Raw genomic sequence first — 15,835 nt, 5'->3', positions numbered from 1 at the left:
AACTTGAAAATGATTTCAGGCTGTAGGATTATGGTGTGAGGGCAGAGAGAAGGCCTGTGAAAAGGCACAAGAGGCAGGAGTGAGAACTGGCTGGAGGAGTTGGTTGTGATGAACCTGCATCTTGTGCTGGATAAGATGTGAGGAACTGAGGTTGAAGAGAAATTATGAGGCAGCACCTGGCTTAAAAGAGTGCAATTTGCATAGGCAACAGAGCACTGTTGTGTGTTGGTGGGGAATGAGGTTTCTGTAGTCTGAAAACTGAGCCTGCTTTACCTGCCTCTGCAAGATGCTGCTGTTTTTATCAGCCTCATCATGGCTGTGATCTATGTCATGGAAGGCTTTTCCATCATGTTATATCTCACAGTATTTGTGAGGCTTTGAGTATTTGTCTTGGTTTTGCTTGCAGTTTACATTTCTGCTCAACCTGTTACTGCAGAATCAGGGTTGGAAGGGACCTCTGGAGATCATCCAGTCCAACCTTGTGCTAAACCTAGCTAGGTTGTAACCTAGAGTAGGTTGTGCAGGAAAGTGTGCTGTTTTACTGCTTTTTGTAATGAGAAGAGAAATAGTGAGGTTACAGCAGATACAGAAATACACATGTAAAGGGGGGTAAACGTGGTTTTGCAAAGAGGAAGCTAGAGAGGAAATTTTCCCTTGTTTTACACATATACATCATTATAATAATGCTGGCTACACTTGTGATATGTACAGAAAATGAAGAGTATATCATGTGCTACAACATCAACTCTATCAATATATTTATAATCTACCTGTGACCTTCAGGTCTTTGATAATGCACACCAGAAGATCCAGTTCATTAGGACTATCTGGTCTGGCTCAACCAACACACGATATGACAATGTCTGTATTTCAGGTTGTTACTTTACAGGTAGTAAAGCTGATGATGAGCAAGGTCAGGTTTGCATGGAGAAATAATGGCCTTTAGTAAAACATGTGATACAGAACTTCATCACAAGGAGTCTATTAAATAATACTGTCTCTCTGAACAGCTGTATCTTCCTGGTTTGTAAGGAATGAAGACAAAATGGGCTCAGTGAGCACTGTAAGATTCCAATTCTTCTGTCCTCCTGTACTTTTGCATTCCTACTTCCTTTAACAGAGATCTTCCTTGGATGATCATAACTAGTGGCTTTGGGTCTTTAAACAAGTCCAAGATACTTTTTCAGATATTCTTAGAAGGAACTAGTTAGTTTCCCTGAAGGGAAAGGAATCTGCATTACCAGTGAGATATAATAACTTCTGCAAGTGGTACATGTGAGTTTTAGAAGAACCTCTACTACTGTACTGCATGATTCACATACTTCTCCTGTAGTTTGTTCTTTGCAACATATTTTCCTAGAAGGGTGGTAAGGGGAAGAGTTTAAGCATTTTGTTTGTTGTAAGAGGTCTCGAAGTGTTGTGCAAGTCTTTGGTGCTTTGGTAGCTGAAACCAATGAAGCTCTCGCTGATGTCTGCAAAACATTCCAGAGGAAGGTGGGTATTTTTTGGCAGCAGGTGGGAAGGGCCTTGGCTGTGTGCCTGCCTCTGTGCCCCTGTGGGGTCGGGGAGCAGGAATTGAGGGGTGTGCAGGTCTGCAGCCAGGGCTTTCTGGCACAAGGGGGTCTCCTACCCGAGGGCTGTGTGCTGGGAAAAACTGGTCAAGCCCAAAGGACAGTTTTTGTGTTAGGCATTGCCTTTTCAGGGCTATGAAAACAAAAGAAGATGAAAAAGTAGCCTGCAAAGTGTCTAGGCTGCTATGAGAGGTCATCAGTCTTCTGGGAAAGCCGCAGGGTATGTTTACACTGATGAGCTTGGATGAAAGATGATAGCTTGGGCTTCTCTGAACCCTGGGTGTGATTTGCTCTCTGAGGGATTTCAGGAGGGCTACATAATGAACACTGACTTGGTCCTTGTGCACGGCTTGGAGTAGCAGCTGTGAGGAGAAACGGCCGCTGTGCTCAGTTATGACAACATGTAGAACTTGCAGGCGCTCCCACGTCTCAGCACAAGGCTGCTGTGAGTGGCCAGGGTGGATGTCAGTGCCAGCCCTTCTGCCTGCTGTGGCTAACGGCCGTTTTGCTTGTGGGTAGCTGCAGGTTGCCGTGTCCCCTGCTCATTGACCCTCAACAAGGTCGAATTTCTGCTGCCTGGAGACCTTCCGCTGCTGAGCATTGCCATAGGTGTTGCAGTGTTTTTTGATTTGTAATGTGGGGAAGGATTGCTAAGATGCATCCTCTCAATCTCATTTTATGCATCGTGTTCCTTTGGGCTTACTCATAGTTGAAGTGGAACAACTAATTTTATTTCCAGTTGCAGTATCTTTTCTGTTCTTCCCCTCTAGAACTATCTTCAAGAATATATATGTGGCTATTCATAAATCTCTCACTTTGTTCCACTTTGTTTCTGGTGATACTGAAGAACCCTAGGCAAGGTCTTTTCAAGTGGTATTTTACATGCACAGGGGAGTATGTGATCCCTGCCCCAATATGGGGTAATGTGAATCAAAGGCTGAGTGCTCTTGCTCATTTCAAATGAAGTATCATCTGCTCCTGTTTACTGGACCTTCCAGAAAACACAGGAAAAAACAGGCCTGAAATAAACATGAGAAACTACATTCATATCTCTGAACTACCAGAATGGGAAAGCAGTTGAAGTTTTCCAAGTGAGAGCTGATGCCATCCTGGTTTCTCCATCTGCACTTCACCTCTTTTCTGAGTCACCAAGCTCAGCAGCTCAGGACGGGTGCAGGGAGCAGCTGTCCAGAGCTGCTCTCATCTCCAGTGCTGCCATAGGGGGAGGAGTAAATTGGCATGGAAGTGTTGCTTGCAGGCCCTTAGAGGCATGTGGCACATACAAAATAAAATTCTCTTGACATCAGATAGCACAGATTTATCTTAATGAAAATGTTCTTTAACTGTATACATGAAGGTTCCAAACTAATGAAATATTGGTGTTCACTCTTCTGGCTAAACACTGTAGCTGGTAAACGTAACTCAGAGATCTGTCTTTAACAAAGGACTACCAGTCTGTAGCTTTTATTTCCATTAATACAAAGAACGTTAAAAAAAACATGGAGAGAAAAGAGACTCTTGCAGCATACAGCACCCTTCATTCTCCAAGCCTGGGGGGTTTGATGTACTGTATCTATACAACAGTAGAAATATACCTTGCTCTCTGAACAGTGGTTGTTAGAGGGAAATGTTTGACCAGGACAAATGCTGCCTCTTATTAAAACAAACAAACAAAAAACTTCGAATGAAAAGATCTCTCTAAGCTGCTGAAGAATGGGAATTGTCAGCATCTGTTGTTATTAGTATAGCAGAAATGAGTACCCTGAAGTAGGTGTGAAAAATGTCTGCATAAATCCCTGCTGTTGCTAGTGTACAGGATTTCAGTTTTTCAAGTCTCAGCAACATACACATTCAATTCTTTCTTTGCTTGGCTCTATGCCTCTGTATGAGGTAAGTCATCAGCCCACTCAATCTGCAGATGGAACTGAGTAGTAATCTCTTGTTTAAAGTCAACTGTGAAGTAAATGCTGATGTGCTCCCTCCCACCCTTTCTCCGAGGAACTTGTATTCCAAACCCTGCACTGCCTGTGGTTGCTATTGTGGTTGCACTCGGAAGCTTCAGTTGCAGAAGATGTCACACAAAGTCAGAACAAAGCAATTGTCCTGGCTGTGATGATCCCACAGTGTCTTGCTCTTCCTTTTGGCAGTTCACCTTCGTGTTTCTTTTTCCTGACCAGATGTAGAGCTGAGCACTTTTGGTCACCAGTTATTTACTGGAGTTGGATGCATACAGCACCCTGCCACTGAACTCAAGGAGGTCTGTTTCATGCTCTTTTCAGTAATGCTCTTTCAAAAATGAAAGCTCAGCCTCACTCACGTGAGTAAGAGCAGTATCTGTTGTGCTTAGTAAAATGCATTCTACATTCCCACTCTGCATGGACTGTATTGGTGACAGCTGACAAGGATCCATCTCATGGTGTGAAATGTACATTAGTATATTTGTAGCTGAGCATAAAACTAACTTCTCAAGATTAATGTCCACACTTAGCATGTGAACAAGAACCAAAGGCTTTATTTTTTTGTTTGGCTGCCTTTTAAAAAAAAAAAATTTTTTTTTTTCTTCTCTAGAAGCACAGTGGCAATGATGTCAGGTATTTCCTTTTTTTTTTTTTTTTTTGCTGAAGGACTTTTTGATAAAGGAAAACATACCAAAGTGATAGAGATAGCGACCTTGGAATGTGTAGAACGATACCTAGCGCTAATCTGCACTTTGTAACTTTAATGGGTAATCAAATGCTGGGTTTTTGTAGGAGACTAGATGCGTACTGTACTGCTCACTGTGAGGCTTCTTACGTGCCTTGCACAGGCAGATGGACAAAATAATTGTGGAAATGAGAAAGAGTCCACTTGCTGCAGACAGAGCAGCAAAGACAGACTTGTAGCTGGGCTTTGTCCTGAACCTGGCGCATGAATTGCCTGCAATTCCTTGGTTTACTGTGTGGCTTAACCCTGCGCTGTTGGAAGCAGTCACACAAACGTGGTAAGTGGTGTATGGGGAGAGGTTATACAGGGTGTACTGCCTTGCTGTGGAGTAAATGTTCTCCAGGACAAGCTGTCCTTCCTCATCACCTTGGTCACGGAGCATCAACTGATAGGTACGAACAACAGAGTTTGGGGCGCACCAGTGTATCTGTGCAGAGCTGTCTGTGACTTCAGACACCTCTCTGAGCCTCGGCGGGTCTGGAATTTCATTTTCTGTTGACATGCCAGGACATAAGCATGGGGATGCTCTCTGAAGTTCGCTGCACGGCTTCTGAAGGTGTCTGCATGGGTTGTAGTCACAGGAGGTGTACATTTGTTGCACAGGGGGTTCCGTTGTCTCCTCGCTGTATTCGTAGTCATCTACATAGTGGATCCGTGGCCGAGTGGGTGTGGATGCTGACTGAGTGCTGGACTTTGTGGAGTTTGGCTGCCGTAGATTTGTTTGTGGTGTCCTTTCCACAGCAAAGGAGTGAATGTAATGGGGAATGGCATCTGGTTTTCCTGTTGCTGGAGTAGAATGCTCGCTAGTGGGCTGGCTGAACAGGCGTTCCTGGGGAAATGCCATGTGAGTTTTTCTGAGCTCTCCCTGGAGCTGCTTCAGTGTTTCAGTTTGACTCACAGAGCCATAATCCGTGGTCTGGCTGTAGAGCTCTCTGAGAAAACCGGGGGAGGTGGTTAGAGATGCAAGGAAAGGGGGATGGCTCATGGATTCGGAAACTGCCTCGTCCTCGGGGGAGGAACTGTTGGCTTTCGTGAGCATCAGCTCAGCTGGGTTGGCTGAGGTTGTGCTCATTACACTGGCTTCCTCATTCAGACGAATGTAAGCGTCTTTGGTTAGCGGAGCAGAGTCTGTTGTCATTGCTGCAGTCGTGGTGTAGTAGCTGGCAAGGCTGAAAGCGTCTCCTTGGCTGGAGGGTGTGTTTGAATCGGGCAGTGAGATATCCTCCTCAGCCTGGCATTTATTGTAGAGATCTTGCAGTGAAAAAGAAACTGAAGGCCTGTCCCCATTTTCTTGGGACGTGGAGCAAAAAGTGTCCAAAACCCTGTAGAGAGGACAAGTTAGAAAAGACCAATTCCACAAGAGCATTAACAGGCTCCTCTGAGCCTTTTTATCCCAAACCATTCTTCATATTAAAGAGGTGAGGCCTACACCAGAGCTAGGTTGTGTTAACGATAGTCCTGTGCTAAACAGATGACTTTCCATAGCACTGTGAGCATAGCTGACTAGCTCTTGGCTTTTGTAAGGTGCCTGAGACAAAGCATGCTTTGGTACTCTGTGGACTTTGGCAAGAATGTCTGGGTTCAAGGCAGATTGTGTTAAAGGTTCAGACTTTAATGCTGCACTTCAGAAGGAAACACATACAGAGTTGTAATGGGGTCCCCAGGATCCTTAAACTTGGCTGTCTCAGACTGCAAGAGCCATGCTAAAGCACATCCAGTGTTTGAGCTCAGTTTCTTTCTTTACCCAGTCCCTGCAGGCTTTTTTAAAGAATGCAAATGCTAAGTCCTTCATGAAGAGCAGCAATCTGATTTTAACAGTATACTTCCCTGATTTCTTAGTTTTGGGTGGTGAAATCTTGGTTACCCCTCCAGAGGAAGTCAGATTATGCATATGCAAAGTGCTTCTTCTGTAAAACTCTTGGAAAGCATGAAAACAATTGAGGATAAATGGTACTTTTTGCAAGTTTGTTCACCGCCTCTGGCTTTGGGAATGCCAGAGCAAGGAGGAAATGGTGAACAAAAGTACTTGTAAAGTCTTCCAGCCATGCTCCCAGTGCTTGCCAATCAAGGCCACCTAGCTAGCTCATTTTTTATCTCCAGCAAATAGAGAAATATGAACCGAGAGGGAAAATGAACTATTCTCAGAATCCACAGCTAATATCACTTCATGCTTTTCTACATATGCTCACTGTATTTGTCCACTTCCAAGTGTAATTCAGCCATAGCTTCTTCCTAAAAAAAAGACTTTATTTTACACTTCTACCTCTTGTGGAAATGAGGAACATGCAAGGAATGTGAGCATCTTGTAGGGTAATGACTATTTGGTCTTCAAATAACTTGCATATTTAAGTTGTGTATGAAGAGGATTACTTCATCTCCTTGAAAACACTTACTTTTGCAGCACAATCTTGGGCGTGGAGAGCAGCCAGGAGAGCCTACAGTCACATAGCAGAGGATTTCCATGCAAGTTGATGATGATACTGTCTGAGGAATTGGTATTCCAAGAATTAAAGGAACTCAGGTTACAGCTAAAAGATGACAAATAAATAAAGTAATTAGTTAGTGCTGAGCTCACCTTTGAAGAATTGGAGCAGGCTTTAGTATCCCATCCTGTGTAAGATACAATGCCAAATTGCCAGTTGCCTTGGAAATACCATATTACCAACACTCCCATTCTGCATTTGAAAGTCCAGGTTGCTATCTGCCCATCTCTCTAAACTGCACAATGTGGCTGCTGTCTCTAGTATATATGTCTCTATATAGCTAAAGTGCTGTAAGTGGATTGCACCCTTAGAGATTGCATCTGGAAAGGAGAAGGTTATCTCTGCCATCATGCATTCAGCTGCACTTTGACGTTATGTCATTTCTTCAGCTTCTTTCTCAGTGTGCTTCTAGTGGCTTGACTTATGCCAGTCATCCCCTTCATGTTAATTACCTCTCTTAGACCATATCCCTCGGCTACTAAATCAAATAACTGATCTAGGAAGACCTTGCTTGCCTTTACTGTTAAACTGCCCTAGCCACAGAAAAAGTGCTCAACCTGAGTGTTCAGAAGGTGCTGTCTAATCTCTGCGACTTTAATTGTTATTCCTTTCTTCTCTTTGAGTTTGGGTCCTGATTTTTATCACTTAGAACTGATATTTCTGCATATGTTGTAAAATGTTGTGTAAATTTAGGAAACTATCAGCTTTCATCCTTTGTAAAGCAATGTAGACTTTGGAAGCGTGATCAGCTACCAAAAGTAGGCTTCAGCGCATCTGTGCTGATCTCATCAACACTGGGTGAAGCCTTCTAGTGGCGTGGCAGCAGGATGGATGTTATCTCAGATAAATGGTAACTATGCTATTGCTGCAAGTCTCACAGCAGCTCTGAGCTTTATCGGTTCTCCTGCTGTATTAGTCCTGCTGCTACAGCACAGGCTTTATGTGGCATACCTGGGTGCAAAGTGTTTCTCCATGACACACAAACCCATACCTCTTTTCCACATATGTAATGACAAACAACCTTTGCATAAAAGTCAGCTCCACACACGGTTGTTCTGGGAGACAAAGGCAATGACTGATGAAGAACAACAGAGAAGAAAACAACTCACTTTTGAAAGGAGAGATGGCTTAGGTTAGGTGTGCTTTCAAACATCTCTGTTCTCACAAAACCCAGAGAATGGGAGTCACGGCAGTTCAGCTCTCTGAGGTGAGGCATAGACCTGAAGTCGGTATCAAGACTTTGTAATTTTGGCATCTTTGTCAGGTGAAGAAATCTGAGGTTGGGCAAGTCTCTGGTCCACTCAACTTGAACTGAAACAGAAAAGAGATTTTTATTTGTTGCATAAATAGTGCATTGCTGTGGATTTCTGCCTAGGAAAAAAGAAGCAGACTGAGATGCTGGCCCATTTGACAGATGTTAGTGAGATTTTGCCAAGCAGCACACAGAAAAGATGGAACCCTCTCTTTGTGAAGCACATGGATTTATTAGTAACTTAGCTAGAGAATCGCCAGATAAAAGTTCTGAATTCATAGTGATGTAAAATATCTCTGTGGTTTTCTGTAGCTATTCCCCGTGGGGAAAGGAATACAAACAAAAATCAGTACACAGGCATATAAACACTGGAACAATAATTTTTATAATGTTACAGATCTGACCATGCCTTTATGGGGCAGGGGAGAAGAAGGAAACATAGAGGGAAAGGTAATAAAGGCAACCAGAGAGATGGAACAGTTTTCCTATTGGATGAGATTAAATGGATTCTCAAGAAGTGATGGCTGGAGGGCAATGAGAGAGGTCTACAAAGTCCTGAGTGGTGTGAGAAAGGCAAATGCCATCCCATTTCTCCTAGCACAAGAAGAAGCTGAGATATGAAACTATGGAGGAACAGGTCTTATACAAAAGTGCTTTTCCATCCCAGGACTGAATCATGTAACTCACTACCACAAGAGATGTTAGAAATTTAGTGGTGTACTGCTCAGTGCTTAGTGAGGTGACCTAGGGAAGTCTCTACTGCTGCCTGCTGGAACTGGGGCCAGTACAGATGGGAAGAATCCCTCAGTGCTGCCTTCCTTTTGCTCCCTGCCGTGGGCTAGAGCTACTGCTGCCCTGTTCTGGAGAGAATCACTGCTGTGACTCCATGCTGTGCTTCTTGTACCAGTGCTGACCAATAATGCATGGTGACGCCTCACTGAGAGCCCCTGTGAGAGTAGGATTGTTTTAGATGAATAAAACTGCTATGAAGCGAGACGGAAATGCGTAGGGAGGCCAGGGAAGCAGTGGCGTGGTGTGTGGGAGAACTGGAGCCAAGCCTTGGCTCTGCCCCAGCTGGGCAAAGCGTTCAGCATCTCCCCGCCTCAGCACCTCAGTTACAAGTAGGCTGACAGGAGATGTACAAAAAGAAAAGTTGTGCCGCCAGTCGCTCCAAGCTGGGAAGTCTCACTGTGCAGAAGTGTTGGGCTGGTTTTAGTTGCCATATTCTCTGTGCTACTTCAATGCAGCAGTGTAAAGCAGGGTATAAGCATGGGGATAGACAGTGAAAGATTTTGGCCATTTATCTGGAAAGAGAAATGAATTTCCTTCTGTGCTTCCCAAAGCTAATCCTGGGGCTGGCAGTGGCATGCTGCGGGATTAGGAGGGAGGCAAGGTGCTGCAGCGATGGGCAGTCATGCTTAGTGCTGTCCTTGCCCTCCCTCGAGGAGGCTGCTCTGTGCCAGGGCCTCTCTCCAGGATTATGTGATGCTGGAGAGTGCCTCACACGCTCACGTTGGCTGTAAATAAGGTCAGGCCCCATGTTTACCATGAGAAATCCATAAACTTACTTCTCTCGAGAAAGGTCCCGCTCAGATCAAGCACGCTGATGGTGTTCTTGGGACTGTGCAGAGCATCGCCAGGGGAGAGACTGATGGCAAAAGCAGACTCCTGAATTCCCCTTCTGCCTTCCTGCCCAAGCAGAGTTGTGGAGAGGTTCAGGAACTGTAGCTGGGGGTAACAGGAAAAAGCCAGTGGCTGGATTTCAATCAGTGGATTTCCAGCCAAGGACAGCCACCTCAGGTTAGGCATGGAAGAGGTGTGGCACGATGGCACAGAGGACAGCTTGTTAAAGCTTAAGTCCAGTAAATGAAGGCTGCTGAAGGTTTCCGACCCCCACCTGACTGCCTGGAGAAGGTTCTGCCTCAGTACAAGGATGCGCAGCTGTGGGAGATTTGCTATTTCTGTGCCATTCACCTCTTCTAAGAGGTTGTTGCTGAGATCCAAGGTCTGCAGGGCCTCTGGCAGGCAGATGGGGAAAGCCGTCAGGCTGCTGTTGGTCAGCTGCAGGGTGATCCATGTCCTGTTCTTCCAATCCTCGCAGGACATGCTGGTGAAATTAACATTCTCCCAGCGGTTTCCCAGAGCCAGCTGGAATAAGGTGGTGACATCCCTGGATGCTGCAGGCTCTGCTCTGCTCACCAGGCCTGATGCTGTGATTCTTGCCAGCAGACAAATGATGAGCAAGAAGGAGAGCATCTTCCTGCTAGATGGCTTGCAGTTAGTTGCAAGATCTGTTTGTTTTTTGTTTCAGGGAAAGGAAAACATAAATCAGCATTACAAACCAAATTAAAATATGTCCAGGTAGCTACAAGGTATTTAAAAGTGAAACACATACAATTGTTTTCCTGTTGCATCCAGACAGTGTAAGGGATAATTAACGTCTCTTCTATAATTAAGCCTAAGCAAAAAGGAGCCCCTTGGGACATTCTGTCTGAATTATCATGTGATCTTAGTACAAGTTTGCCAACAGTTTTTCATGCAGAAAGCAACCGAGCAGTATTGCACATTGGAGCAGCAGCTGCATGGGAGGTGAGCTGCTTGACTGGTTGACATTGCAGCAACATGTGCTGGGACAGCACAACCTGCAGGAGAGGGATCTTGCCATGTTATATGACTTTCCTTTTGTGCCTGGTTGTGTATTGCAGCAGGACAACCCCACAGAGCGCAGTGTCTTTTCTGGGAAGAGCTGCCTGCTGGGGAGGTACTCAGGCAATGGGGCTGGGGGCAGGTGTGGCTGTGGCTCTGCTGTGGGAGAGATATTATGTGCTCCAGTTCCAAAGGCAAAGGGAGCTGCTGGTAATGTAGCTGCTGATCCGTGTTTTTGTTCAAGTGGGCAGGTCTGAGTGTGTGCTCCTGGATCAGGGCCTCAAAAGCTTGGGTTCTGAGATGCACTTTATTCAGTGTTATGGTTCCCTCTGTGCTCCGTCCTTGTCCAGCCCCAGCTAGGTTTGTGTGGGTATCACAGCCTCTGGTTCATTCATCCCAGTCCTCTATGAGATGGGTGATGAGAGACATTTTTGATAGACAAACACTTTGAAAAATACACAACATCCATGAGACTCCTACCAAAGTTTCTGCATCACTCCTCTGAGAAATTCAAAAGCTCAGCAGGAACCTGAAGACCCCTTTGAAAAATACAAGTCCTAAGTGACTTGCCCAAGGCTGTGCAAGTAGTTCTGTGTCAGAGGAATGAATTAACCATAGCCCTGAACTAGTGCTTTACTTATTAATCTGTTGTTTCGGGCTCTCTCTTCATCTTATTAGCTACTTGCTGTTCCCTGAGAAGTGCTAGGTATTGGACAGACCATCGTCTATTGCTCCCATCTCAGGTTTGAGGTAGGGACCAGCCAGTGTGCTTTGGTCACCTGAGTCCTTTCCGGCGTCTGGAGCCGCACTAGAGCAGAGCAGCCTCACGATCTCCCGGTCCCCGGGGCTGCTGGCTTCCCTGCTCCGCGGCACATGGCAGCGGGAGGAAGGGAGCAGCGGGACGGCTGGATCCTGCTCTTACATTCACCCGTAGCCCCCAGATCTAAACCGCGGCCGCTCGCACGTACCTGCCCGAGAGTCCCGATGCCTCGTGCCTCCCCTTTCGCGCAGCGCGAGCTGCCGGGCTCTGTTTTATACACTCTGGTGACTCAGCCGAGGAGCGTGTAAGGTCTGTGTTCTGTTCCCGGCTTCCCCTGCTCGCGGCTCTGCCCACGACGCAGGCGACGTTTGTTCCAGGCTCGCTCCCCCTGCCTGGAGAGGGGCTGGCTCCGCAGCGTTCCCCCCTCGCAGGGTGGGAGGGCTGCCGTTTCTCAGCGCCGTTCCCCAGGCAGGCCTGCTGCCTCCGTCTTCTGCTGAGCACGGGCGTAAAGGCGACGGAGAGGTGCCTCCAGTCCCACCCATCGCATCTTCCGCGGACGGAGGGAGCTTGGGAGGGGAGAGGAATTCTTCTGGATTTTTTTCTGTGGACGGACTGTAACGATGTGGAGCTCTGCTCCATCTGCTGACAAGGGTGTTGATAACTCTGCGCACCAATAAAAGGCTTAAAGTATTTACATTTCTCTGTAAGACACTTGCACTTGGGAGTAACTCTCAGGACTGCTCTCCCAGGACAGATGGCATCTCTCAGAGCCGAGGAGGCCCCTGGGACATACCGCAGGAAAGCTTCCACCCACCTGCTGCTCCTGCAGAATCCCTTCAGCTGGGGAGAGGCCTGCAGCATCACATGGCCGCGTGACCGGCTCCCAAGCCTGCTGTGTGGGGCTTCTCATCTATGTGCTGCATCTGCTGTGGTGTGCAGCTGGGGAAGGTTCCCTTCCTGCTCCTTTGTTCTTTCTTTGCTGGTGTAAGAGCAGTGGTGTAAAGCCAAGGGACTGCTCTGAGCTAGGGCTATTGGCTGTGTCACAGTTGAAACCATCAGGTCAAGGGCTAAGATGAAGAGCAGGAACTTGAAAGGAATGTATTAAAAGAGGTGGTTCCAAAGCTAAAGCAAGAATGTGGCTGCTCAGTTGCTGCTATAAGACAGTTGTTAACATTTTCAGGGAGAACAGTAGTCAGTGCTTTTCATTTGTCAAGGTGACAAAAGAGATTATGACGTGGAAGGCAGAACAGGCCTGTGGGCTTTGGTGCTAAAGTGCAGATAAAGGTCTTGCTTTCACAAAATCCTTGACTCTGCATGTATGCAGACCTTATCTTCTATGTCATTCATTATCTATGTGGGGAGAGGACCTTGAAAAACACCAGAACATCCCCGGGTCGAGATACTGGCTTTGAGTAGGACTCTCTGGAGCCCTTGTGGTTCTTTTGGAGGCTGGGTGCAACGTACATGTTGTTCTGCACGGAACGGCTGTCGGGCAAGACAAATAGTTTCCTAAATGAAGGGCTAATCCCATGGATTAATGTTGGTGGAGCAGCTGTCAGGCCTGTGCTTAGGGGAGCACACAGGCCAGGTGCTCATATGCCTACAGGTAGCTCTGGGGATCTGCCAGGTTCAAAGGGCAAATTGGAGCAGGTAAAAAAGATTCTGAAGCATTTGCTACAGGAGTGGTAGGAGCAAAGTCTGGTCTCAACCAGACTAGTGGGAACCTTACCTTCTCTTTGCCTTTGCAGCTTCTTAGCTGTAAAGCTCCTTTTTGAGAAGCTTGATTCTGAGTGGCTGTGAGAAGCTCTTACACAAAGTAGAGAAGCCAAGGAAAATGAGCTTTTGTTACATTTCTTTTTCACGTTTGTCTCTGGTTTTTGGATGCACGGTTTTGGGGCAGGCATTACATTTTCCCCATTCTTTAGCCAAGCTGCAAATTCTCTAATCATTTGGAGTATTATAGCTCTGGTATATCTCAGAGAGTGCCCAGGTGTGGTGGAGATTTCCCAAGGCAGACAGCAGCCTTCTCTCACCAGTTTCTTGGAAATCATCTGATGGCAGCAGGCAGATTTCCTTTCTCCCGGTGTGTCACTTCGACCTGGTCTCAAGTTGCTGTTTCTTCAGGTTATTGATCTCCTTATTCTGCTTTTCTGGGAGTTTTGGTGTCAATCTGAGGGAATGCTCAGTCAAGGCAGGCATTTTTGTTAGCTTCTTTTTCACACGGATGATCTATGAGGCACAAAGAGCTAAACCAGACACCCCCTCCTTAGGGCTGATTCAGTGCTGCACAAAACCTCCTTGCCTGCAGGAATGCTGGGGATGGGCCCTGCATTCCTCAGTGACACAGCGATAAGCAGAGCCACGGGGAGAAAAGGAGAAGGTGAGAATGGTACCAGGCTGTAAAGTTTAAGAGATGAGTGTTTCTTACTGGCTTTGGTCCAAGTGATGGCTAAGAATGAAAGTATCCTGAAAAATTTGGAGAATGGCTTTTAAAGCCAACAGAAGAAATACTTTATTGGTCACTCCACAGAGCAAGCACTAGCAAGATGTTTTCCTACAGCCATTAGGGGGAGAGGATTATCTAGCCCAAGGTTTCAGAAAACTGTGGGGTGTGTGTGTTGTCTGTTACAGTAGTGCAGTCTGAAGGCAGCTGTGAAACGCCCTACGGAATCTTGTGGGTAAGGACAGACAGCAGCCATCTGACATTGGTAGCATTTTACCCTGACCTGACATCGGTTTAATTAAGCTCGACATAGAATACGGTCACGGTTGGGCCAATGTATTAGTTTGCTAAAGGTTTTTGATTTAATTTAAACAACGATCCTGTCTGGGACTTTGTGCATTGCACAGACAGAAGATGCTCTATTTCTGCAGCTACTTTCCCTGTGAAGGGAAGCTACTTTCCCTGTGAAGTATTCCTCAGGTAGTCCTGGGACTGTGCAGTTAGTAACTTTGTTACTATAGATTGCTGCATTGGTGGTACAAACAGCAAAAGCAAAGTTAAATCAGGTTATTGCATGAGTAAGGGTGTGGTATCTGGTGTGCATGAAGAGGAAGGTCTGAGTCTGGCTGTGACATGCTTGGTGCCATGGGTGGGATGGAAGTTGAGCAGCTGGCCCTGAGCAGGGCTGTGTGCAGGCCCAGGCAGAGCAGGCTGCTCAGCCTGCGGTTGTGAGGTGCAGAGTGCCCTGTGCTACCCCTAGGCTGCCTACAGGACCTGCAGCCACTGCCCCATGCAGCACTGAAGGCAAATGGATAAGAACAGATTCCTCTCTGTGTTCTTTACTTCTCATCCAAGAGCCTTGTATGTTGGGTGGTACAAGAAGAAACAGTGATCTCAAAAACCATGGGGACAGGGCAGGGGCAAGGAAGCATGGCAGATGGTGGGGCTTACGTGCCAGCCTGAATGAGCTGGCAAAGCTGCTTGTGTAGCAGCAGGAAGGCTTTCTGAGAAAGGCAGTGACGCACCAGCGTAAGACGGAGGGAGGGGTGGTAAAGAACGGAAAGATTTGGTAGTTTCACTGGAATTTCAGCCAAGGCATCCTTGACTGGAAGAACGCGTGTTAGCTAAGCACTGTTGGAGTCACGTGCTGTGCTAGTGGGAACTGTGTTCAAAGTGTCTGGATTTTCATATTCAGATAATTTAAACAACAGGTGGCAACTGCAGGTGTTCCATGCGATGGCTGTGTGACAAGCTGTGTGCTGAGTGACAAGCACAGAGCTGTGCTTCCTGGTGATCAATGTGAAGGAGCCTGCTGTCGCCAAATGCAGGGCTTCAGCACAGACATGGCCATGATCCTGACTGGAAGTCAGTAGCTGACATGGAGGCTGCCTGGCAGAGGGCACCTGTGGCACTGACATCTGTGTTCAGCTCTCTTGTAGCTCCCCAGGGCAGGTTGTAAATCCTGCAAGTGTCTGGACTTGGACTGTCTGTTACTATCTGTGGTTCTGAGACTCCGAGGAAAATACCTGGCTTGTGTCAAGCAAATGAGAAACAAGTCAGTCCTCAGTTGAAGTAAAACTGGATGGTGCCTTGGCCCCTGTGTAGAACGTGCTGAGGAGAAAGAGTCACAGTGGGCTGGGAAGTAGGCTGTATCTGCTCAGTCTTTTGCAAAATATAAAGTCACAGTTTCTTTAAATTGAGTCATTCTTCAACAGCCTTCTTGCGGGCACAGCAGAAAAGCACAGGATGTGACAGAAGAATGAGGGCTGTCCAGCCTGTGACATTTGGAAATCATATAGTCATTTCTGCAACATCTCCTGGTGATATGGTAACACTTGTCCCTTCAATTTCTTTAGATACCTGAAACCAGTTTTGGTTTGTCCAGCAGTTTTATGAATCCTCCTAACTCTCTTCTCCTGTGCCTTTCTACACATTGTAGGGCAGAACCACAGTTCTTTCAGAAAAGTGGATGTGTGT

General features: G+C 46.5%; 1 protein-coding gene across 1 annotated transcript; it reads right to left on the bottom strand.

Moving 5' to 3' along the window:
* Positions 1-4,269: 4,269 nt before the first annotated feature.
* LRRN4 (leucine rich repeat neuronal 4) lies at positions 4,270-10,292 on the bottom strand (the record flags this gene model as incomplete). The annotated part of the gene is made up of 4 exons (XM_079550427.1): positions 9,578-10,292; positions 7,867-8,068; positions 6,668-6,802; positions 4,270-5,596 (listed from the first exon to the last, which is right to left on the bottom strand). The coding sequence occupies exons 1-4, from the start codon at positions 10,263-10,265 to the stop codon at positions 4,270-4,272; spliced, it is 2,352 nt and encodes a 783-aa protein (XP_079406553.1). The 5' UTR covers positions 10,266-10,292.
* Positions 10,293-15,835: the final 5,543 nt, after the last annotated feature.

The sequence above is a fragment of the Tetrao urogallus genome, assembly GCF_951394365.1.
Source record: "Tetrao urogallus genome assembly, chromosome: 2".
Lineage (NCBI taxonomy): Eukaryota > Metazoa > Chordata > Aves > Galliformes > Phasianidae > Tetrao > Tetrao urogallus.
The sequence above is the reverse complement of the archived record's forward strand: the minus strand, read 5'-3'. Positions and strand labels throughout refer to the sequence as shown.